This window comes from Heterodontus francisci, chromosome X (genome assembly GCF_036365525.1).
Source record: "Heterodontus francisci isolate sHetFra1 chromosome X, sHetFra1.hap1, whole genome shotgun sequence".
In the NCBI taxonomy this organism is placed as follows: Eukaryota; Metazoa; Chordata; class Chondrichthyes; order Heterodontiformes; family Heterodontidae; genus Heterodontus; species Heterodontus francisci.
The window spans coordinates 1,673,080-1,699,121 of NC_090421.1; the positions used below are offsets into that span (position 1 = coordinate 1,673,080).

Consider the following 26,042-nt stretch of genomic DNA (forward strand, 5'->3'; position numbering starts at 1 on the left):
GCAAAAAACACAAGCAGGTTCGGTATAGCCGAGGCAACTGCACAGTAAAGTTCCTCTACTCTGCCCCAATAAAGGTGACAGGTTTCCTCTGTGTAGATGTAGCAAAATCAAAAACCTTTTCATGATAAACCTGTTTACGATTTTGCTACAGAGAGGAAAACGGCCATAACATGTCTTCATCACAGCCTCAGAATGTACTCCACTGCACTGGCATTTCCGTTCCTAGCATGAGTTGCTCTTGTGCATTGTCATTGCCAATCCAGTATCAATTAGAGCAGAATTGTCACTTACAGACCCCAGCAACTCAGTTACGTTTACATTAAACTCATTTTGTGTAGGATCCTTGCAGCCTGAGAGAGGTGAAAGGTTAGAGGGGTGAAATTGGTAGTGCAACATGGGTTAATAACAAATCAGCAGCCCTTTTTAAACCATCCCATTGACTTCAAATGAAAAGTAAGTTGGGTACAGTGTGAAGCAGCCAGTTGATCTGCTGGCACCTGTTTTGCGTTACTAGCGTAGACCAGTTTTGTGCTCCTGTAGTTTTCCAATATGAAGTAAATGCTGTTTGGCAGAGGGAGGGGGGACAATTTTTTTTAAATGTTTTTAAGTGCCCAATTTTTCACAGGTCCCAATGTATTTATTCAGGAATGTTTATGCAAAGTATCAAAGTTACAGACACCTTCCTGCACTGAGTATTAACACAGGTATAAATCACTGTCAACCAAGTTTTGTTTTGAGGATGTGAAGTCTCTCCATTTCACCCTCGGCCTCCTGGTTTCCTCAGATTACAAATGTCCTGAGGAAAGTCTTTGGGATGTAATCGTCCCTGGCTAGGCCAGCATTTATTGCCCATCCCTAATTGCCCTTGAGAAGGTGGTGGTGAGCTGCCTTCTTGAACCGCTGCAGTCCGTGTGGGGTAGGTACACCCACAGTGCTGTTAGAAAGGGAGTTCCAGGATTTTGACCCAGCGACAGTGAAGGAACGGTGAAATAGTTCCAAGTCGGGATGGTGTGTGGTTTGGAGGGAAACTTGCAGGTGGTGGTGTTCCCATGCATCTGCTGCCCTTGTCCTTCTAGTTGGTAGAGGTTGCGGGTTTGGAAGGTGCTGTCTAAGGAGGTTTGGCTTTAATGGGAATACAGCACCTGCTCCAAGCTCTGTGCCTGTGCCATTTTCCAGGAGGCTTACAAAAACAGCCCAGGGATGACTATTCTTTTGACTTCAGCTGGCAACTCACTGCAGCATAGCTGAGATCAGGGACCAAGAGGCAGGAGCGTTCAACTGGTGGCCCAGGAGTCTGTGGTTAGAGCACCAACACACTGCACCATGATGGTTACAGATAGAAGAAAAACAGCAAATGACCTTTGGAAAACCAACCAATAAATAGTTTCATTAAAAAAAAATCAGCTGCCCTGTCACCATGTGTTCCAGAACTATGTCTGCATTCTTGACATAAGAGCTCAAGTGAATATTTCCAGATGGCAAACCCACATCTTCAATAAAATTATTCAAACACATGGAAAAAAGACTTTTAAAATATTTTCACCTTGTTCCAGAAGGAAAGCCAGGTAGAAATGACCTTCCTAGAGATCATCGCTGCCCTCTCTGATCATCAGGGCTAAAGGCAATACTTTCTTTACTAAGATGATCGATCACCCCAGAGTAAGGTTGTCTGGGTCAAAGGTGAAAAGTAATTATCATTCAGCCTTTCTCTTTGTAGTTACTGTTTCTTTGAACTTATCTCTCATTGCTCCTAAGCTGCAAATACTCTGTCCTACACCTACTTCCTTCTTCACACATCCAAATAGTGTTGAAACAAAGACATACTATAGCATGGGTATTGTGGTCTAGTGGTTCTGGCCCGAGACTAGCACCCAAAAATCTTAAGTTCAAATCCCATCATAACAGGTTGTGAAATTGAACTAACCAGCACCAGAAAGTGACGACAAAAGCGGCTGGATTGCAGGAAAGGGAGTCTGCCATCCCTGCCAAGTCTGGCCTACGCATGTCTCCGGTACTCTACGTGTTTGACTCCTAATGTCCTCTGAAGTGATCGAGCAAGCTTCCCAGTTGTAAAAATTGCTACAGACTTCAAAAGGAAGGAAATTAGAGAGATCAGCAACAAGTGTCAGCTCAGTGAATCCTGGCAAGACCTCCTCAGCAACAGGAGGACTTAGCAGTTAAGGAGAGCTATTCTAGTGCAACAGCCTGACCTAGTCATACTTGGAGTCAAATCTATGTCCTCTCCCATTGTGCCAGGATAGATCCACCAGAAGTGATGTATGGTCAACAGGAGTGACCCTGAGAATCCCCATGAGGTCTGATGGGTTCAGACAAAACAAGTAAAACATCCCACGGTACTTCACAGGAGTGTTATCAAACAAAATTTGACACTGAGCCACATAAGAAGATATTAAGTTCAATAACCAAAAAATCGGTCAAAGAGCATTTTAAAGGAGGAAAGAAAAGTGGAGAGGTTTAGGGAGGGAATTGCAGAGCTCAGGGGTTAGCACTCTTGCCTCTAAGTCAGAAGATTTGGATTCAGGTCCCACTTCAGGGACTTGAGCACATAATCTCTCGGTTCTCTGCATGGATGGTGTGTATTTCCAGAATTTGCAGTTTTGCTTGCAGATTTCCAGCTTTTATCATTTCTGTTTCTATCTCCAGTGTTGTTTGAACAAACAAAGAAAATTACAGCACAGGAACGAGCCCTTCGGCCCTCCAAGCCTGCGCCGATCCAGATCCTCCACCTAAACATGTCGTCTATTTTCTAAGGGTCTGTATCTCTTTGCTTCCTGCCCATTCATGTATCTGTCCAGATACATCTTAAAAGACGCTATCATGCCCGCGTCTACCACCTCCGCTGGCAACGCGTTCCAGGCACCCACCACCCTCTGCGTAAAGAACTTTCCACGCATATCCCCCCTAAACTTTTCCCCTTTCACTTTGAACTCGTGTCCCTTAGTAATTGAATCCCCCACTCTGGGAAAAAGCTTCTTGCTATCCACCCTGTCTATACCTCTCATGATTTTGTACACCTCAATCAGGTCCCCCCTTAACCTCCGCCTTTCTAATGAAAATAATCCTAATCTACTCAACCTCTCTTCATAGCTAGCGCCCTCCATACCAGGCAACATCCTGGTGAACCTCCTCTGCGCCCTCTCCAAAGCATCTACATCCTTTTGGTAATGTGGCGACCAGAACTGCACGCAGTATTCCAAATGTGGCCGAACCAAAGTCTTATACAACTGTAACATGACCTGCCAACTCTTGTACTCAATACCCCGTCCGATGAAGGAAAGCATGCCGTATGCCTTCTTGACCACTCTATTGACCTGCGTTGCCACCTTCAGGGAACAATGGACCTGAACACCCAAATCTCTCTGTACATCAATTTTCCCCAGGACTTTTCCATTTACTGTATAGTTCACTCTTGAATTGGATCTTCCAAAATGCATCACCTCGCATTTGCCCTGATTGAACTCCATCTGCCATTTCTCTGCCCAACTCTCCAATCTATCTATATTCTGCTGTATTCTCTGACAGTCCCCTTCACTATCTGCTACTCCACCAATCTTAGTGTCGTCTGCAAACTTGCTAATCAGACCACCTATACTTTCCTCCAAATCATTAATGTATATCACAAACAACAGTGGTCCCAGCACGGATCCCTGTGGAACACCACTGGTCACACGTCTCCATTTTGAGAAACTCCCTTCCACTGCTACTCTCTGTCTCCTGTTGCCCAGCCAGTTCTTTATCCATCTAGCTAGTACACCTTGGACCCCATGCGCCTTCACTTTCTCCATCAGCCTACCATGGGGAACCTTATCAAACGCCTTACTGAAGTCTATGTAGATGACAGCTACAGCCCTTCCCTCATCAATCAACTTTGTCACTTCCTCAAAGAATTCTATTAAGTTGGTAAGACATGACCTTCCCTGCACAAAACCATGTTGCCTATCACTGATAAGCCCATTTTCTTCCAAATGGGAATAGATCCTATCCCTCGGTATCTTCTCCAGCAGCTTCCCTACCACTGACGTCAGGCTCACTGGTCTATAATTACCTGGATTATCCCTGCTACCCTTCTTAAACAAGGGGACAACATTAGCAATTCTCCAGTCCTCCGGGACCTCACCCGTGTTTAAGGATGCTGCAAAGATATCTGTTAAGGCCCCAGCTATTTCCTCTCTCGCTTCCCTCAGTAACCTGGGATAGATCCCATCCGGACCTGGGGACTTGTCCACCTTAATGCCTTTTAGAATACCCAACACTTCCTCCCTCCTTATGCCGACTTGACCTAGAGTAATCAAACATCTGTTCCTAACCTCAACATCCGTCATGTCCCTCTCCTCGGTGAATACCGATGCAAAGTACTCGTTTAGAATCTCACCTATTTTCTCTGACTCCACGCATAACTTTCCTCCTTTGTCCTTCAGTGGGCCAATCCTTTCTCTCGTTACCCTCTTGCTCCTTATATATGAATAAAAGGCTTTGGGATTTTCCTTAACCCTGTTTGCTAAAGATATTTCATGACCCCTTTTAGCCCTCTTAATTCCTCGTTTCAGATTGGTCCTACATTCCCGATATTCTTCCAAAGCTTCGTCTTTCTTCAGCCGCCTAGACCTTATGTATGCTTCCTTTTTCCTCTTAGCTAGTCTCACAATTTCACCTGTCATCCATGGTTCCCTAATCTTGCCATTTCTATCCCTCATTTTCACAGGAACATGTCTCTCCTGCACGCTAATCAACCTCTCTTTAAAAGCCGACCACATATTACATGTGGATTTACCTTCAAACAGCTGCTCCCAATCTACATTCCCCAGCTCCTGCCGAATTTTGGTATAGTTGGCCTTCCCCCAATTTAGCACTCTTCCTTTAGGACCACTCTCGTCTTTGTCCATGAGTATTTTAAAGCTTACGGAATTGTGATCACTATTCCCAAAGTAGTCCCCTACTGAAACTTCAACCACCTGGCCGGGCTCATTCCCCAACACCAGGTCCAGTATGGCCCCTTCCCGAGTTGGACTATTTACATACTGCTCTAGAAAACCTTCCTGGATGCTCCTTACAAATTCTGCTCCATCTGGACCTCTAACACTAAGTGAATCCCAGACAATGTTGGGAAAATTAAAATCTCCTATCACCACCACCCTGTTGCTCCTACATCTTTCCATAATCTGTTTACATATTTGTACCTCTATCTCACGCTCGCTGTTGGGAGGCCTGTAGTACAGCCCCAACATTGTTACCGCATCCTTCCTATTTCTGAGTTCTGCCCATATTGCCTCACTGCTCGAGTCCTCCATAGTGCCCTCCTTCAGCACAGCTGTGATATCCTCTTTGACCAGTAATACAACTCCTCCACCCCTTTTACCTCCCTCTCTATCCCGCCTGAAGCATCGATATCCTGGGATATTTAGTTGCCAATCATGCCCTTCCCTCAACCAAGTCTCAGTAATAGCAATAACATCATACTCCCAGGTACTAATCCAAGCCCCAAGTTCATCTGCCTTACCTACTACACTTCTTGCATTAAAACAAATGCACCTCAGACCACCAGTCCCTTTGCGTTCATCATCTGCTCCCTGTCTACTCTTTCCCTTAGTCACGCTGACTTCATTATCTAGTTCCTTACAGGCTTTAGTTACTACCTCCTTACTGTCCACTGACCTCCTCATTTGGTTCCTCTCCCCCTGCCACATTAGTTTAAACCCTCCCCAACAGCGTTAGCAAAAGCACCCCCAAGGACATTGGTTCCAGTCCAGCCCAGGTGTAGACCGTCCAATTTGTAATAGTCCCACCTCCCCCAGAACCGGTCCCAATGTCCCAAAAATCTGAACCCCTCCTTCCTGCACCATCTCTCAAGCCACGCATTCATCCTGACTATTCTTTCATTTCTACTCTGACTATCACGTGGCACTGGTAGCAATCCTGAGATTACTACCTCTGAGGTCCTACTTTTTAACTTGGCTCCTAACTCCCTAAATTCTGCTTGTAGGACCTCATCCCGTTTTTTACCTATATCATTGGTGCCTATGTGCACAACGACAACTGGCTGTTCACCCTCCCCTTTCAGAATGTTCTGCAGCCGATCTGAGACATCCCTGACCCGTGCACCTGGGAGGCAACATACCATTCGGGAGTCTCGTTTTCGACCACAGAACCGCCTATCTACTCCCCTTACAATCGAATCCCCTATGACTATAGCCCTTCCACTCTTTTTCCCGCCCTTCTGAACAGCAGAGCCAGCCACGGTGCCATGAACCTGGCTACTGCTGCCTTCCCCTGGTGAGCCATCTCCCTCAACAGTATCCAAAACGGTATACTTGTTTTGGAGGGAGATGACCGCAGGGGACTCCTGTGCTGCCTTCCTGCTCTTTCTCTGCCTTTTGGTCACCCATTCCCTTTCTCCCTCAGCAATCCTAATCTGTGGTGTGACCAATTCGCTAAACGTGCTATCCACGACCTCCTCAGCATCGCGGATGCTCCAAAGTGAGTCCATCCGCAGCTCGAGAGCCGTCATGCGGTCTAACAAGAGCTGCAGCTGGACACACTTCCTGCACGTGAAGGAGTCAGGGACATCAGCCATGTCCCTGAGCTCCCACATTGAGCAAAAGGAGCATGACTTGGGTCTGAGATCTCCTGCCATTTTTAATCTTAAACTTAACTTAGATAAATGAAAAAGGAACGAAAAGTTTTCCCCAATCACACGATAAAACAAAAAGAGAAATAGAAAAAGCCTCACCTTATCTACACACCACCGAGTCCTTTTTTTTTTGGTTAGAGGAGGAGGGCGGGGGGGGGGGGGGGGGTGTGGAGACACTACAAGTGTAGTGTCTCGGGTTCAGAAACAGCCCAAATATATAGTGTTTTACTTACCCAGCAGCCCCCTGGTCGCCGCCGAAAACAAAAGGAAATTAAGTTTACTTTGAAACTGACCTTCCCAGCTGCTCACTCGCTCGCACTCTCTGCTCCCGAAAAAGCTGCTGCAATGAAATAATCTTCATCCCAAAATGTTTGGAAGTGCAATAGATCCACAAATCACTCCATTGGCAGATGTAGTACAATACATTGGGCAGATTTTTGACTAAGTGTTTCTCTTACAGAGGAGTGAGTGTCAAGCCTACTTCAAATGCTGCCTTAATAGCAAATTAATGTCAAAAAAGTGATGTAAAATCATTTCTGGGTTTATTTTGGCCCACTTTGACCCATAATTAGTGGTTTAATTTGCAAGTTACCTCTTTATTCATTAACACTGCTCAATATAATGAGACCAAAAGTATCTTTGATGTGCACAAAGCATGTTTTTGATAATAACGATTAACCAGGACCACAGATGGTACAATTTCATACATAGCTCCTTTACTGTGTAAAGCTCCATTAAGCTTGGACATAGGACATACATTATAAGTGGCATGTGCTGCAACACAGGGATATTTTAATGTATGATATTACTGGCCTCCACATCAATCACTGCCAGCTCTCATTCAATGAAAAACATTGATTCATTTTCAAATACAATTTGTTGTTGAAATTATTAACTTGTCATCTGATCACTCCTCTCTCACCTCGAGCCTCTCTCCCTTTCTTGTCTTTTTGCTGTTGATACCCTGACCTTTTCTGGTCCCTCCTCAGCTCCCAATACTCCATCTTGTGTGCCCTCTCATCTCCTTGCATCCTCACTCTGTTGAACTGATGACCCATCGCACCATCTCCTACTCTAAATCATTCTCTCTCAGGGCCTCAAAATTGTGCTGCAACTCTTTATCTACCCAAGTCTTCCCTTCCCTCTAACATCTACAACATCCACCCAAGCTGGATTTAATTGCCCCTTCTACTCTCTGAATCTTGGTTGTGTGGTGCCGAGTACAGTGGGCCTTTCCTCATCACCTATATGCCAACCATGGTTTAGTGGGTAATGCTCTTACCTCTGAGTCAGAAGGTTGTGAGGTCAAGTCCCACTCCGGAGACTTGAATACTGGAGTCTCAGAGGTGCCATCTTTGAGACAATGAGACATTAAACCTGCCTGCTGTCTCATCTGGGCATAAAAGATCCTGTAGCACTACTGGAAGAGCAGAAGAGTTCTCCCTGGTGTCCTGGCCATTATTTATCCTTCAATCAACATCACTAATACAGATCAACTGGTCATTAGCACATTGCTGTTTTGTATGAGCTGCTGTGTGTTAATTTCGAGTAGGTGATGGTGCAATGGGTCATCAGTTCAACGTTTCCTACATAACAACAGTAACTACACTTCAAAAGTAATCTATTGGTTGTAAAGCACTTTGGGACAACTTGAGGTTGTGAAAGGCGCTACATAAATACACATCTTTGTTTCTGGGTTACCCAGTGAAGCCAAATCCTGCAGACCCGAAATACTTGATCTGAAGTTTTAGTAATGTCCATTGGGTGGCAGGGTCTGCACAGTCTCAGCCGATGCTGCTTTTGTACTCATTCTGCAACACCATACACCTCATTACATGGTTCAGCAACCGGCGTAACACAGGAGAGGGGAAACCGTGTTCTACTCGACACCCACATGCCTCACCCTTCAACGTAGATTGAGAAACTGCAATTAATTGAATAAATTCTGTATTTTAAAAAGTATACAGATACTCTTTCAACCCACTCCCGCCGGATTTAGTTATATTAGTTTTTGGAAGGAGTGAGAACGGGACTTCAATACTGACTGGAAAAGGAGGGGGGGGGGGGGGGGGGAGGTCATAGTTTAAGAACTTAATTCGAGGAAGTGAAATTGACAAACACAGGGCGATTTTGTAAAGAAACGTTTGTTATTTATTATACAAAACTCCCTATGTCTGTAAACAACAGAGTTCACTCAAGTGCCAGCTGAGATTTGTTTTTAATATCTAACCAGCTTGGTTTTTATTTTGGAGGCGAACTGTGATCAGAAACACGGGGGGACATGATTTCTAGATCTTTGTACTGAAGGTAGTGAGGGAGCTGGACCTCATGGGCCAGCCTCTTGGATAAAAGGCCTCTTTAATAAGAGACTGCAGATTTTGGTCCTTCGACAGAAACTGCTTGCATTTCCTCCACAAGTTTTAGTTCAAGTGTGTCGGGCAGGATCGGAGCAGGGAGTCTGGATGAGTGGGGCAACGAAAACGTAAAGTTGCAAAACAAACTTGACTTGCATTTGAAACGTTTCGGCTTTTAAATTCTACTCGAGTAAATTCCACTGCGGTGACAGTGCAAAAGAGGATTTTCCCTACGTTGCACAACAGCTTTCAGTCCACTGGGTGAATGGTCAGGACAGGGGCAGGGTCCCGGTGAGAAGGGGAACTCTGAAATGGATGGATACAGCCCAGGGCTTCTCATCCATCACCTGCGTCCCAGTCATTCCCAGAGACAGACTGAATCCATCTTGATTCAAAGGTCATTACAAGTCAAAGCCAACGGGCTTTGAAAAAATAGAACCATTAAATTACTCCATAATTTTGGTGCTGAGAGCCTCAAAACGAATGGAATATCACCACGTGTTTTAATGTATGTATAAAGCTCTGATCAGACCCGGTCTGGAGTGACCGCTTTCACCTCTGGGGCCCGCGTCTCAGGAAGGGCATATGAGGGGGTGCAGCGCAGATTCACCAGAACGACTCCGGCCTAAAGGGGTTAAATTACGAGGACGGGGTCGCACAGACTGGGCTTGTGTTCCCTCGAGTGTAGAGGATTAAGGGGGTGATTCGATCGAGGTGTTTAAGATGATTAAAGGGTTCGACAGGGTCGATCAAGAGAAACTATTTCCCCTAGTGTGGAGGAGGGGGGGGGGGGGGGGTTGGGAAGTCCGGAACAAGGGGGCAGCACCTTAAAATTAGAGCCAGCGCCGTTCAGGGGTGATGTCAGGAAGCACATCTTCACACAGAGGGGGAGTGGAAATCTTGAACTCTCCCCCCAAAAAGCTGTCGAGGCCGTGGGTCAACTGGAAATTTCAACACTGAGATTGATAGATTGGAGCAGAACAGACTTGAGAGGCAGAATGGCCTCCTCCTGTTCCTGTGTAACAGGCTCGAGAAGGGGCTGAATTGCCTCCCCCTGTTCTTGTATAACAGGCTCGAGGAGGGGCAGAATGGCCTCCCCCTGTTCCTGTGTAACAGGCTCGAGGAGGGGCTGAATGGCCTCCCCCTGCTCCTGTGTAACAGGCTCGAGGAGGGGCTGAATGGCCTCGTCCTGTTCCTGTGTAACAGGCTCGAGGAGGGGCTGAATGGCCTCCCTCTGCTCCTGTGTAACAGGCTCGAGGAGGGGCTGAATGGCCTCCCCCTGTTCCTGTGTAACAGGCTCGAGGAGGGGCAGAATGGCCTCCCCCTGCTCCTGTGTAAGGCTCGAGGAGGGGCTGAATGGCCTCGATCCTGTTCCTGTGTGACAGGCTCGAGGAGGGGCTGAATGGCCTCGTCCTGTTCCTGTGTAACATTGTGACAGGTTATTTCGAACTTGGAAGCCAAAATGCATTGCCATAGTTTTCCCAGTACAGTTCTATAGTACATGTTTGCTTGTTCAGGATGGGGCTGTCAGGCCAGCTGTTTCCACAGCATATATTCCCTTACACTGTACAAATCAGTCGGAGGTTGGCACCATTGTGAACGCACAATCCCAGACTGAAAGCTGCTACAGACGGAATCCAGAAGCGAGACAAATGCATCTCTCAATCATTTTAAGTATCTTTTTTTCTGAACACATTACAAGTTTTATGTTCACCGACCCTGAATCACTTGGTATCAGTCGGGTTTCCACACAGTCATGATGGAAATTATCTTTGAACATCTTATCTGACGTTATTAATTCTCGCTCCAAATCTCGCCCTTTACTGACCCTGTCCTGCCCAATTTCTCCAATATCACAACGGTGTGAAAAAGATCTGTGCTTTGGGTTAGTTGGAGACGGGTTTTTTTCTAAGACCTTTTTTGAGGGTGTCTAACTAATAACTATTTGAAAAATCAACTGATTTCCTAATCTCCGATTCAGAACAAGATAGTGGAAATCTGGAACTCTCGACCCCAAAAAGCTGTTAGATGTTGAGGGTCAGTTGATAGTTTCAAACCAGAGATTTTGCTCGCCAAGGCTGTTGAGAATTCGGGAACCCAGGCGGGGGCATCAAGTTAAGATACTGATCAGCCATGATCTAACTGAATGGCCTCCTCCTGTTCATGTATGTAAGGTCATTTCACAAATCTGTTTTAATCCCAGTTATTTTCTATTAATTTCATATTACTCCAAATAATGGAGGTATCTTTTTATTGGTTTCGGTGTTAGAAGTAACTAATGTATGATAGAGTATGATAATGTTCTGAAACTACTTCTGATCCAGCGATGGAGGAATTTCAGTGCAACAAAAACATTAAACGTCTACAGGGTAGAAATTTGTATTAAAACGTAATTTCAAAGCATTGTATCCAATACAGTGAACAGTTTGAAAACTTGCCCAGCCGCTCTCCGGAAACACTTGGATAATCTAAATGTCACCGTTAAAGTTGATGTTTCACACAGAATAAACTAGTGGATGTTTAATAACGACATCATGTTTTCAATAATTCGATTTGATGATCACTTCATCGGGAGCGGGCCAAGTTATTGTGTGCGCAATCTATGATCAGCCAGTACAATCCAATGTCCACATCTCTCAGTTTGATACACAAATCTGGTTACAACTGCGTTAAATACGGGATATAAATACAAATTGTTGTTGAAATTGCTATTTTACATTACCTGGACAGAAAAACTCCTGTTATCCTCTTAATCTATAATCAATAACCATCATTCCATTGCAATCAGGGTTTGAAACTAATCAGGCGAACATAATCAATTTCTATTTGAAATCTCACCTCTCCATGTTGCAGAGGTCCACATCTTGCATTGTAACATTAAGGACTAGAGGGTCAAGATATATTTACCAGTTCATCCCGTTTACACTGCAAATTGCAATGCCCCTTTCCCATGGGGTTGCTACATACTCGCCAATCTATATTGAAATAATGGTTATTGTCCTGCCTCTCTCTTTCGATCGTTTTAGTTAAAATGAAACAGAATCATCACGATTCCAGCTCCGAAAACAACCCAGATCTCGTCAGACTATGAAATTGACTTGCAATTGATACGCAATGCAACATGGCAAATAAAATACATTTAGTCAACATGGTTTGTAATGTATAGACCGTTTGTTTTAATAATAAATAGATAAAGGTACGGGTGAATAAATTAATGAACATTAATACAAATAGTATTTTGTGGTTTAATGCCTTAAAGACAGGCCTGATCTTAACAATAAGAGGTGAACCCAAAATGGGAGGGGAATTCAAGCTTTATTAAACAATAAGCAAATATTGAAAAGACTAAAAGCTCCCCCTTCCGCCCAAGAAGCGAACGATGCCGCAATTGTGAATCTACCGCATAACCTCCCGCCCCCTAAAAAAGACAATAGATTATTTCCCAAGAATGCCTTGCTAAAATATTAGGCAATGGGAATGAGATAACACATTTCAGACAGCAGCTTGGAGTCCCGAGCGCTGGTAACAAGTAGCAATAAACTTCAATGATGTTAATTACAGGTCAGTTTCACAGGCGCACGATCGCTTGACCGTCAATCTTGGTTGATTTAGAAGCCGAGAAATAATTTACAGAAAAATATTATACAATAAAACATCAAAGATCAGGAAAGACATTAAACGCGAGGATAATTTTTTACATAAAATAAACTCTAAAGAAAGTTTAGGAAATATACTCTCTGTCCATTAAAACAAGATTACTGGAAGGAAACAGTAACTTGTGTCGAAGCGAGTAAGACTGTACACCTGCGAACACAGTAAGTGCGCGAGGGAGACTAAGAGTATGTATGTGTGAGAGTGATAGAGAGAGGGGGTAACGGACGAATGTTAACTGGCACTGACACAAGGCGATTTCTTATTTTTTCACACTTCTCCTCCTGACAGCCAGAAAGCCTTTTGTTTGGCTCTTCAGCCAATCCTGGATTTTTACGACACAATAGTTGTGGCCAAAGTTGTGATATAAAAAGGGGCGCCTCAGTTGATCACTTATCATCCACCAGCGTGTCATTCACCTATTGTCCTCTCCTCTCTCCCGACTACAGTCTGGGATCCAGGACTTCTCTTCATTCTCAACAGGGCACAACACACACTCACGCACTGACATACAAAATCAGATCATGCAGAGATCACACGTTTTCCTTTGCCTCCTGATCTCCCTGGGATGGACAGGCAGTGACGAGCCAGTCTTGGAGAAGCATTTGGAGGCTGGGGAGAGGGTCTTAGACCAGGCGGACCCTGGGAGACAAAAATGCTCTGCTTGTTTATGGAGAGAGCACAGCAAAGCATTGAGGTTGGAATCCATTAAATCTCAGATCCTGAGCAAGCTGCGTCTGAAACAAGCTCCCAACATCAGTCGAGAGATTGTCAATCAGCTCCTGCCCAAAGCTCCCCCTTTGCAGCAACTGCTGGACCGATATGATATCCAAGGGGATGACTGTTTAGCCAAAGAGCCTCTTCTGGAAGACGACGAGTACCACGCTACGACAGAAACTGTCATTACCATGGCCACCGAACGTGAGTACCTCAGTCCCTTCTTCCACATAATGTGCGATAATCATGTCGGATCGGCTCAAACAGAAATTAAAGGGGCAATGCGCACGTTGGGAGTTCAACCTTCTAAAAGTAGATTTGAATCTTTGACTGTGGTCGTTGCTATAGCGAGAGTTAAACAGGGGAAATGTCGCTTTCCAGGTGCTAACAACCCCGTACTTCTGTATCAAGCACCTTTGCTAGCTCTAACATTGAGGAAGCGATTTTGGACCAAACCCTTATCGGTTTGACGTGCAAGTATCACCAAACAGGAATTTCCATGTTCTAGTCCACATGCTAATATTATGCGTAGTGATGTTTTCAGACTACGGTTCACAAACCAAACCACAAATCTTCCATTCAAAATTATCCGTGTAACCAAAAACAGACACTTCGAGAATGTAGGTCCGACTACAATGATACAAATAATTATTAACCGACAGTTAACAAACTATTATCACAAATACTAATTTATAGGCTATCGGCCACATCAATATCACAAACAATAATTTCTATCTTACATTTTAGAACACATCAACCTAAAATCAGCCATTTTTCGAAAATAATTCATACTCTAATATTAATAACTTCGAGCCTATAGTTTATACACAGATATCACCATCAAAAAATATGAACTAAACTTTGTGCACTAATAACAGTAATTTCTAAACGATAGTTTATAAAATGTCACAAACACTAATTTCTAGACTATAGTTTATAAAAATGTCACAAACACTAATTTCTAGACTATAGTTTATAAAATGTCACAAACACTAATTTCCAGACTATAGTTCATAAAAATGTCACAAACACTAATTTCTAGACTATAGTTTATAAAATGTCACAAACAGTAATTTCTAGACTATAGTTTATAAAATGTCACAAACACTAATTTCTAGACTATAGTTTATAAAATGTCACAAACACTAATTTCCAGACTATAGTTCATAAAAATGTCACAAACACTAATTTCTAGACTATAGTTTATAAAATGTCACAAACAGTAATTTCTAGACTATAGTTTATAAAATGTCACAAACACTAATTTCTAGACTATAGTTTATAAAATGTCACAAACACTAATTTCCAGACTATAGTTTATAAAAATGTCACAAACACTAATTTCCAGACTATAGTTTATAAAATGTCACAAACACTAATTTCCAGACTATAGTTTATAAAATGTCACAAACACTAATTTCTAGACTATAGTTTATAAAATGTCACAAACACTAATTTCTAGACTATAGTTTATAAAAATGTCACAAACACTAATTTCTAGACTATAGTTTATAAAAATGTCACAAACACTAATTTCTAGACTATAGTTTATAAAATGTCACAAACACTAATTTCTAGACTATAGTTTATAAAAATGTCACAAACAGTAATTTCTAGACTATAGTTTATAAAATGTCACAAACACTAATTTCTAGACTATAGTTTATAAAATGTCACAAACACTAATTTCCAGACTATAGTTTATAAAAATGTCACAAACACTAATTTCCAGACTATAGTTTATAAAATGTCACAAACACTAATTTCTAGACTATAGTTTATAAAATGTCACAAACACTAATTTCTAGACTATAGTTTATAAAAATGTCACAAACACTAATTTCTAGACTATAGTTTATAAAAATGTCACAAACACTAATTTCTAGACTATAGTTTATAAAATGTCACAAACACTAATTTCCAGACTATAGTTTATAAAAATGTCACAAACACTAATTTCCAGACTATAGTTTATAAAATGTCACAAACACTAATTTCTAGACTATAGTTTATAAAATGTCACAAACACTAATTTCTAGACTATAGTTTATAAAAATGTCACAAACACTAATTTCTAGACTATAGTTTATAAAATGTCACAAACACTAATTTCTAGACAATAGTTTATAAAAATGTCACAAACACTAATTTCTAGACTATAGTTTATAAAATGTCACAAACACTAATTTCTAGACTATAGTTTATAAAATGTCACAAACACTAATTTCTAGACTATAGTTTATAAAATGTCACAAACACTAATTTCCAGACTATAGTTTATAAAAATGTCACAAACACTAATTTCCAGACTATAGTTTATAAAATGTCACAAACACTAATTTCTAGACTATAGTTTATAAAATGTCACAAACACTAATTTCTAGACTATAGTTTATAAAAATGTCACAAACACTAATTTCTAGACTATAGTTTATAAAAATGTCACAAACACTAATTTCTAGACTATAGTTTATAAAATGTCACAAACACTAATTTCCAGACTATAGTTTATAAAAATGTCACAAACACTAATTTCCAGACTATAGTTTATAAAATGTCACAAACACTAATTTCTAGACTATAGTTTATAAAATGTCACAAACACTAATTTCTAGACTATAGTTTATAAAAATGTCACAAACACTAATTTCTAGACTATAGTTTATAAAATGTCACAAACACTAATTTCTAGACAATAGTTTATAAAAATGTCACAAACACTAATTTCTAGACTATAGTTTATAAAATGTCACAAACACTAATTTCTAGACTATAGTTTATAAAATGTCACAAACACTAATTTCTAGACTATAGTTCATAAAAATGTCACAAACACTAATTTCTAGACTATAGTTTATAAAATGTCACAAACAGTAATTTCTAGACTATAGTTTATAAAATGTCACAAACACTAATATCTAGACTATAGTTTATAAAATGTCACAAACACTAATTTCCAGACTATAGTTTATAAAATGTCACAAACACTAATTTCTAGACTATAGTTTATAAAATGTCACAAACACTAATTTCTAGACTATAGTTTATAAAAATGTCACAAACACTAATTTCTAGACTATAGTTTATAAAATGTCACAAACACTAATTTCCAGACTATAGTTTATAAAAATGTCACAAACACTAATTTCCAGACTATAGTTTATAAAATGTCACAAACACTAATTTCTAGACTATAGTTTATAAAATGTCACAAACACTAATTTCTAGACTATAGTTTATAAAAATGTCACAAACACTAATTTCTAGACTATAGTTTATAAAATGTCACAAACACTAATTTCCAGACTATAGTGTATAAAAATGTCACAAACACTAATTTCTAGACTATAGTTTATAAAAATGTCACAAACACTAATTTCTAGACTATAGTTTATAAAAATGTCACAAACACTAATTTCTAGACTATAGTTTATAAAAATGTCACAAACACTAATTTCCAGACTATAGTTTATAAAATGTCACAAACACTAATTTCCAGACTATAGTTTATAAAAATGTCACAAACACTAATTTCCAGACTATAGTTTATAAAATGTCACAAACACTAATTTCTAGACTATAGTTTATAAAAATGTCACAAACACTAATTTCCAGACTATAGTTTATAAAATGTCACAAACACTAATATCTAGACTATAGTTTATAAAATGTCACAAACACTAATTTCTAGACTATAGTTTATAAAAATGTCACAAACACTAATTTCCAGACTATAGTTTATAAAATGTCACAAACACTAATTTCCAGACTATAGTTTATAAAAATGTCACAAACACTAATTTCCAGACTATAGTTTATAAAATGTCACAAACACTAATTTCTAGACTATAGTTTATAAAATGTCACAAACACTAATTTCTAGACTATAGTTTATAAAAATGTCACAAACACTAATTTCTAGACTATAGTTTATAAAAATGTCACAAACACTAATTTCTAGACTATAGTTTATAAAATGTCACAAACACTAATTTCCAGACTATAGTGTATAAAAATGTCACAAACACTAATTTCTAGACTATAGTTTATAAAAATGTCACAAACACTAATTTCTAGACTATAGTTTATAAAAATGTCACAAACACTAATTTCTAGACTATAGTTTATAAAATGTCACAAACACTAATTTCCAGACTATAGTTTATAAAAATGTCACAAACACTAATTTCTAGACTATAGTTTATAAAATGTCACAAACAGTAATTTCTAGACTATAGTTTATAAAATGTCACAAACACTAATTTCTAGACTATAGTTTATAAAATGTCACAAACACTAATTTCTAGACTATAGTTTATAAAATGTCACAAACACTAATTTCTAGACTATAGTTTATAAAATGTCACAAACACTAATTTCCAGACTATAGTTTATAAAAATGTCACAAACACTAATTTCTAGACTATAGTTTATAAAATGTCACAAACAGTAATTTCTAGACTATAGTTTATAAAAATGTCACAAACACTAATTTCTAGACTATAGTTTATAAAAATGTCACAAACACTAATTTCTAGACTATAGTTTATAAAATGTCACAAACACTAATTTCCAGACTATAGTTTATAAAAATGTCACAAACACTAATTTCTAGACTATAGTTTATAAAATGTCACAAACACTAATTTCTAGACTATAGTTTATAAAATGTCACAAACAGTAATTTCTAGACTATAGTTTATAAAAATGTCACAAACACTAATTTCTAGACTATAGTTTATAAAATGTCACAAACACTAATTTCCAGACTATAGTTTATAAAAATGTCACAAACACTAATTTCTAGACTATAGTTTATAAAATGTCACAAACAGTAATTTCTAGACTATAGTTTATAAAATGTCACAAACACTAATTTCTAGACTATAGTTTATAAAATGTCACAAACACTAATTTCTAGACTATAGTTTATAAAAATGTCACAAACACTAATTTCTAGACTATAGTTTATAAAATGTCACAAACACTAATTTCCAGACTATAGTTTATAAAAATGTCACAAACACTAATTTCTAGACTATAGTTTATAAAATGTCACAAACAGTAATTTCTAGACTATAGTTTATAAAATGTCACAAACACTAATTTCTAGACTATAGTTTATAAAATGTCACAAACAGTAATTTCTAGACTATAGTTTATAAAAATGTCACAAACACTAATATCTAGACTATAGTTTATAAAATGTCACAAACACTAATTTCTAAACGATAGTTTATAAAATGTCACAAACACTAATTTCTAGACTATAGTTTATAAAAATGTCACAAACAGTAATTTCTAGACTATAGTTTATAAAAATGTCACAAACACTAATTTCTAGACTATAGTTTATAAAATGTCACAAACAGTAATTTCTAGACTATAGTTTATAAAATGTCACAAACACTAATTTCTAGACTATAGTTTATAAAAATGTCACAAACAGTAATTTCTAGACTATAGTTTATAAAAATGTCACAAACACTAATTTCTAGACTATAGTTTATAAAATGTCACAAACAGTAATTTCTAGACTATAGTTTATAAAATGTCACAAACAGTAATTTCTAGACTATAGTTTATAAAAATGTCACAAACACTAATTTCTAGACTATAGTTTATAAAATGTCACAAACACTAATTTCTAGACTATAGTTTATAAAAATGTCACAAACACTAATTTCTAGACTATAGTTTATAAAATGTCACAAACAGTAATTTCTAGACTATAGTTTATAAAAATGTCACAAACACTAATTTCTAGACTATAGTTTATAAAAATGTCACAAACACTAATTTCTAGACTATAGTTTATAAAAATGTCACAAACACTAATTTCTAGACTATAGTTTATAAAATGTCACAAACAGTAATTTCTTGACTATAGTTTGTAAAAATGTCACAAACACTAATTTCTAGACTATAGTTTATAAAAATGTCACAAACACTAATTTCTAGACTATAGTTTATAAAAATGTCACAAACACTAATTTCTAGACTATAGTTTATAAAAATGTCACAAACACTAATTTCTAGACTATAGTTTATAAAATGTCACAAACAGTAATTTCTAGACGATAGTTTATAAAATGTCACAAACACTAATTTCTAGACTATAGTTTATAAAATGTCACAAACAGTAATTTCCAGACTATAGTTTATAAAAATGTCACAAACACTAATTTCTAGACTATAGTTTATAAAATGTCACAAACACTAATTTCTAGACTATAGTTTATAAAAATGTCACAAACACTAATTTCTAGACTATAGTTTATAAAATGACACAAACACTAATTTCTAGACAATAGTTTATAAAAATGTCACAAACAGTAATTTCTAGACAATAGTTTATAAAATGACACAAACACTAATTTCTAGACTATAGTTTATAAAATGTCACAAACACTAATTTCTAGACTATAGTTTATAAAATGACACAAACACTAATTTCCAGACGATAGTTTATAAAAATGTCACAAACACTAATTTCTAGACTATAGTTTATAAAATGTCACAAACACTAATTTCGAGACTATAGTTTATAAAATGACACAAACACTAATTTCAAGACTATAGTTTATAAAAATGTGACAAACACTAATTTCTAGACTATAGTTTATAAAAATGTCACAAACACTAATTTCTAGACTATAGTTTATAAAATGACACAAACACTAATTTCTAGACTATAGTTTATAAAAATGTCACAAACACTAATTTCTAGACAATAGTTTATAAAATGACACAAACACTAATTTCTAGACTATAGTTGATAAAAATGTCACAAACACTAATTTCTAGACTATAGTTTATAAAATGACACAAACACTAATTTCTAGACTATAGTTTATAAAATGTCACAAACACTAATTTCTAGACTATAGTTTATAAAATGTCACAAACACTAATTTCTAGACTATAGTTGATAAAAATGTCACAAACACTAATTTCTAGACTATAGTTTATAAAATGTCACAAACACTAATTTCTAGACTATAGTTGATAAAATGTCACAAACAGTAGTTTCTAGACTATAGTTGATAAAAATGACACAAACACTAATTTCCAGACTATAGTTTATAAAAATGACACAAACACTAATTTCCAGACTATAGTTTATAAAAATGAAACAAACACTAATTTCTAGACTATAGTTTATAAAATGTCACAAACAGTAATTTCTAGACTATAGTTTATAAAATGTCACAAACACTAATTTCTAGACTATAGTTTATAAAATGTCACAAACACTAATTTCTAGACTATAGTTTATAAAATGTCACAAACAGTAATTTCTAGACTATAGTTTATAAAATGTCACAAACAGTAATTTCTAGACTATAGTTTATAAAATGTCACAAACACTAATTTCTAGACTATAGTTTATAAAATGTCACAAACAGTAATTTCTAGACTATAGTTTGTAAAATGTCACAAACAGTAATTTCTAGACTATAGTTTGTAAAATGTCACAAACACTAATTTCTAGACTATAGTTTATAAAATGTCAAAAACACTAATTTCTAGACTATAGTTTATAAAATGTCACAAACAGTAATTTCTAGACTATAGTTATAAAATGACACAAACACTAATTTCTAGACTATAGTTTATAAAATGTCACAAACAGTAATTTCCAGACTATAGTTTATAAAATGTCACAAACAGTAATTTCTAGACTATAGTTTATAAAATGTCACAAACAGTAATTTCTAGACTATAGTTTATAAAATGTCAAAAACACTAATTTCTAGACTATAGTTTATAAAATGTCACAAACAGTAATTTCTAGACTATAGTTTATAAAATGACACAAACACTAATTTCTAGACTATAGTTTATAAAATGTCACAAACAGTAATTTCTAGACTATAGTTTATAAAATGTCACAAACAGTAATTTCTAGACTATAGTTTATAAAATGTCACAAACACTAATTTCTAGACTATAGTTTATAAAATGTCACAAACAGTAATTTCTAGACTATAGTTTATAAAATGTCAAAAACACTAATTTCTAGACTATAGTTTATAAAATGTCACAAACACTAATTTCTAGACTATAGTTATAAAATGACACAAACACTAATTTCTAGACTATAGTTTATAAAATGTCACAAACAGTTATTTCTAGACTATAGTTTATAAAATGACACAAGCACTAATTTCCAGACTATAGTTTATAAAATGTCACAAACAGTAATTTCTAGACTATAGTTTATAAAATGACACAAACACTAATTTCTAGACTATAGTTTATAAAATGTCACAAACAGTAATTTCTAGACTATAGTTTATAAAATGTCACAAACACTAATTTCTAGACTATAGTTTATAAAATGTCACAAACAGTAATTTCTAGACTATAGTTTATAAAATGTCAAAAACACTAATTTCTAGACTATAGTTTATAAAATGTCACAAACAGTAATTTCTAGACTATAGTTTATAAAATGTCACAAACAGTAATTTCTAGACTATAGTTATAAAATGACACAAACACTAATTTCTAGACTATAATTTATAAAATGTCACAAACAGTAATTTCTAGACTATAGTTTACAAAATGACACAAACACTAATTTCCAGACGATAGTTTATAAAATGTCACAAACAGTAATTTCTAGACTATAGTTTATAAAATGACACAAACACTAATTTCTAGACTATAGTTTATAAAATGTCACGAACAGTAATTTCTAGACTATAGTTTATAAAATGTCACAAACAGTAATTTCTAGACTATAGTTATAAAATGACACAAACACTAATTTCTAGACTATAGTTTATAAAATGTCACAAACAGTAATTTCTAGACTATAGTTTATAAAATGTCACAAACAGTAATTTCTAGACTATAGTTTATAAAATGTCACAAACAGTAATTTCTAGACTATAGTTTATAAAATGACACAAACACTAATTTCTAGACTATAGTTTATAAAATGTCACAAACAGTAATTTCTAGACTATAGTTTATAAAATGACACAAACACTAATTTCTAGACTATAGTTTATAAAATGTCACAAACAGTAATTTCTAGACTATAGTTTATAAAATGACACAAACACTAATTTCTAGACTATAGTTTATAAAATGACACAAACACTAATTTCTAGACTATAGTTTATAAAATGTCACAAACAGTAATTTCTAGACTATAGTTTATAAAATGTCACAAACACTAATTTCTAGACTATAGTTTATAAAATGTCACAAACAGTAATTTCTAGACTATAGTTTATAAAATGTCAAAAACATTAATTTCTAGACTATAGTTTATAAAATGTCACAAACACTAATTTCTAGACTATAGTTTATAAAATGACACAAACACTAATTTCTGGACTATAGTTTATAAAATGTCACAAACAGTAATTTCTAGACTATAGTTTATAAAATGTCACAAACAGTAATTTCTAGTCTATAGTTTATAAAATGTCACAAACACTAATTTCTAGACTATAGTTTATAAAATGTCACAAACAGTAATTTCGAGACTATAGTTATAAAATGACACAAACACTAATTTCTAGACTATAGTTTATAAAATGTCACAAACACTAATTTCTAGACGATAGTTTATAAAATGTCAGGGAGTAATTTCGAGACTATAGTTTATAAAAATGTCACAAACACTAATTTCTAGACTAAAGTTTATAAAATGTCAGGGAGTAATTTCGAGACTATAGTTTATAAAAATGTCACAAACACTAATTTCTAGACAATAGTTTATAAAAATGTCACAAACACTAATTTCTAGACTATAGTTTATAAAATGTCACAAACACTAATTTCTAGACTATAGTTTATAAAATGTCAGGAAGTAATTTCGAGACTATTGTTTATAAAAATGTCACAAACACTAATTTCTAGACTATAGTTCATAAAAATGTCACAAACACTAATTTCTAGACAATAGTTTATAAAATGTCACAAACACTAATTTCTAGACTATAGTTTATAAAAATGTCACAAACACTAATTTCTAGACAATAGTTTATAAAATGTCACAAACACTAATTTCTAGACTATAGTTTATAAAAATGTCACAAACACTAATTTCTAGACAATAGTTTATAAAAATGTCACAAACACTAATTTCTAGACTATAGTTTATAAAATGTCACAAACACTAATTTCTAGACAATAGTTTATAAAAATGTCACAAACACTAATTTCTAGACTATAGTTTATAAAATGTCACAAACACTAATTTCTAGACTATAGTTTATAAAATGTCAGGGAGTAATTTCGAGACTATAGTTTATAAAAATGTCACAAACACTAATTTCTAGACAATAGTTTATAAAAATGTCACAAACAGTAATTTCTAGACAATAGTTTATAAAAATGTCACAAACACTAATTTCTAGACTATAGTTTATAAAATGTCACAAACACTAATTTCTAGACAATAGTTTATAAAATGTCAGGGAGTAATTTCGAGACTATAGTTTATAAAAATGTCACAAACACTAATTTCTAGACTATAGTTTATAAAAATGTCACAAACACTAATTTCTAGACAATAGTTTATAAAATGTCACAAACACTAATTTCTAGACTATAGTTTATAAAAATGTCACAAACACTAATTTCTAGACAATAGTTTATAAAAATGTCACAAACACTAATTTCTAGACTATAGTTTATAAAATGTCACAAACACTAATTTCTAGACTATAGTTTATAAAAATGTCACAAACACTAATTTCTAGACAATAGTTTATAAAAATGTCACAAACAGTAATTTCTAGACTATAGTTTATAAAATGTCACAAACACTAATTTCTAGACTATAGTTTATAAAATGTCACAAACACTAATTTCGAGACTATAGTTTATAAAATGTCAGGGAGTAATTTCGAGACTATAGTTTATAAAAATGTCACAAACACTAATTTCTAGACTATAGTTTATAAAAATGTCACAAACACTAATTTCTAGACAATAGTTTATAAAATGTCACAAACACTAATTTCTAGACTATAGTTTATAAAAATGTCACAAACACTAATTTCTAGACAATAGTTTATCAAAATGTCACAAACAGTAATTTCTAGACAATAGTTTATAAAAATGTCACAAACACTAATTTCTAGACTATAGTTTATAAAATGTCACAAACACTAATTTCTAGACTATAGTTTATAAAATGTCAGGGAGTAATTTCGAGACTATAGTTTATAAAAATGTCACAAACACTAATTTCTAGACTATAGTTTATAAAAATGTCACAAACATTAATTTCTAGACAATAGTTTATAAAATGTCACAAACACTAATTTCTCGACTATAGTTTATAAAAATGTCACAAACACTAATTTCTAGACAATAGTTTATAAAATGTCACAAACAGTAATTTCTGGACTATAGTTTATAAAAATGTCACAAACACTAATTTCTAGACTATAGTTTATAAAATGTCACAAACACTAATTTCTGGACTATAGTGTATAAAAATGTCACAAACACTAATTTCTAGACTATAGTTTATAAAATGTCACAAACACTAATTTCTGGACTATAGTGTATAAAAATGTCACAAACACTAATATCTAGACTATAGTTTATAAAATGTCACAAACACTAATTTCTAGACTATAGTTTATAAAAATGTCACAAACACTAATTTCTAGACTATAGTGTATAAAAATGTCACAAACACTAATATCTAGACTATAGTTTATAAAAATGTCACAAACACTAATTTCTAGACTATAGTTTATAAAATGTCACAAACACTAATTTCTGGACTATAGTGTATAAAAATGTCACAAACACTAATATCTAGACTATAGTTTATAAAATGTCACAAACACTAATTTCTAGACAATAGTTTATAAAAATGTCACAAACACTAATTTCTAGACTATAGTTTATAAAAATGTCGGAAACACTAATTTCTGGACTATAGTTTATAAAAATGTCACAAACAGTAACTTCTTGACTATAGTTTATAAAAATGTCACAAACACTAATTTCTAGACTATAGTTTATAAAAATGTCACAAACACTAATTTCTCGACTATAGTTTATAAAAAGGTCACAAACACTAATTTGGGGCGGCGCAGTGGTTAGCACCGCAGCCTCACAGCTCCAGGGACCCGGGTTCGATTCTGGGTACTGTCTGTGTGGAGTTTGCAAGTTCTCCCTGTGTCTGCGTGGGTTTTCTCCGGGTGCTCCGGTTTCCTCCCACAAGCCAAAAGTCTTGCAGGTTGGTAGGTAAATTGGCCATTATAAATTGTCACTAGTATAGGTAGGTGGTAGGGAAATACAGGGGCAGGTGGGGATGTTTGGTAGGAATATGGGATTAGTGTAGGATTAGTATAAATGGGTGGTTGACGGTCGGCACAGACTCGGTGGGCCGAAGGGCCTGTTTCAGTGCTTTATCTCTAATCTAATCAAAAATAGTTTATAAAATGTCACAAACACTAATTTCTAGACGATAGTTTATAAAAATGACACAAACAGTAATTTCTAGACTATAGTTTATAAAAAATTCACAAACACTAATATCTAGACTATAGTGTATAAAAATGACACAAACAGTAATTTCTAGACTATAGTGTATAAAATGTCACAAACACTAATTTCTAGACTATAGTTTATAAAAATGTCACAAACAGTAATTTCTAGACTATAGTTTATAAAAATGTCAC

General features: G+C 35.7%; 2 protein-coding genes across 2 annotated transcripts in view; one reads left to right on the forward strand and one right to left on the reverse strand.

The window, feature by feature from the left end:
• The window catches only part of LOC137358686 (ORM1-like protein 2), a 185,054-nt gene that overhangs the window by 105,104 nt on the left and 53,908 nt on the right, over positions 1–26,042 (reverse strand). The gene's annotated exons all lie outside the window — the stretch shown is intronic.
• Positions 13,065–26,042, forward strand: part of LOC137358688 (growth/differentiation factor 11-like) — a 66,718-nt gene continuing 53,740 nt past the window's right edge. Inside the window, exon 1 of the mRNA XM_068024902.1 lies at positions 13,065–13,575. Coding sequence (XP_067881003.1) covers positions 13,179–13,575 — 397 coding nt within the window. The 5' untranslated portion in view covers positions 13,065–13,178. The remainder of the gene's footprint in view (positions 13,576–26,042) is intronic.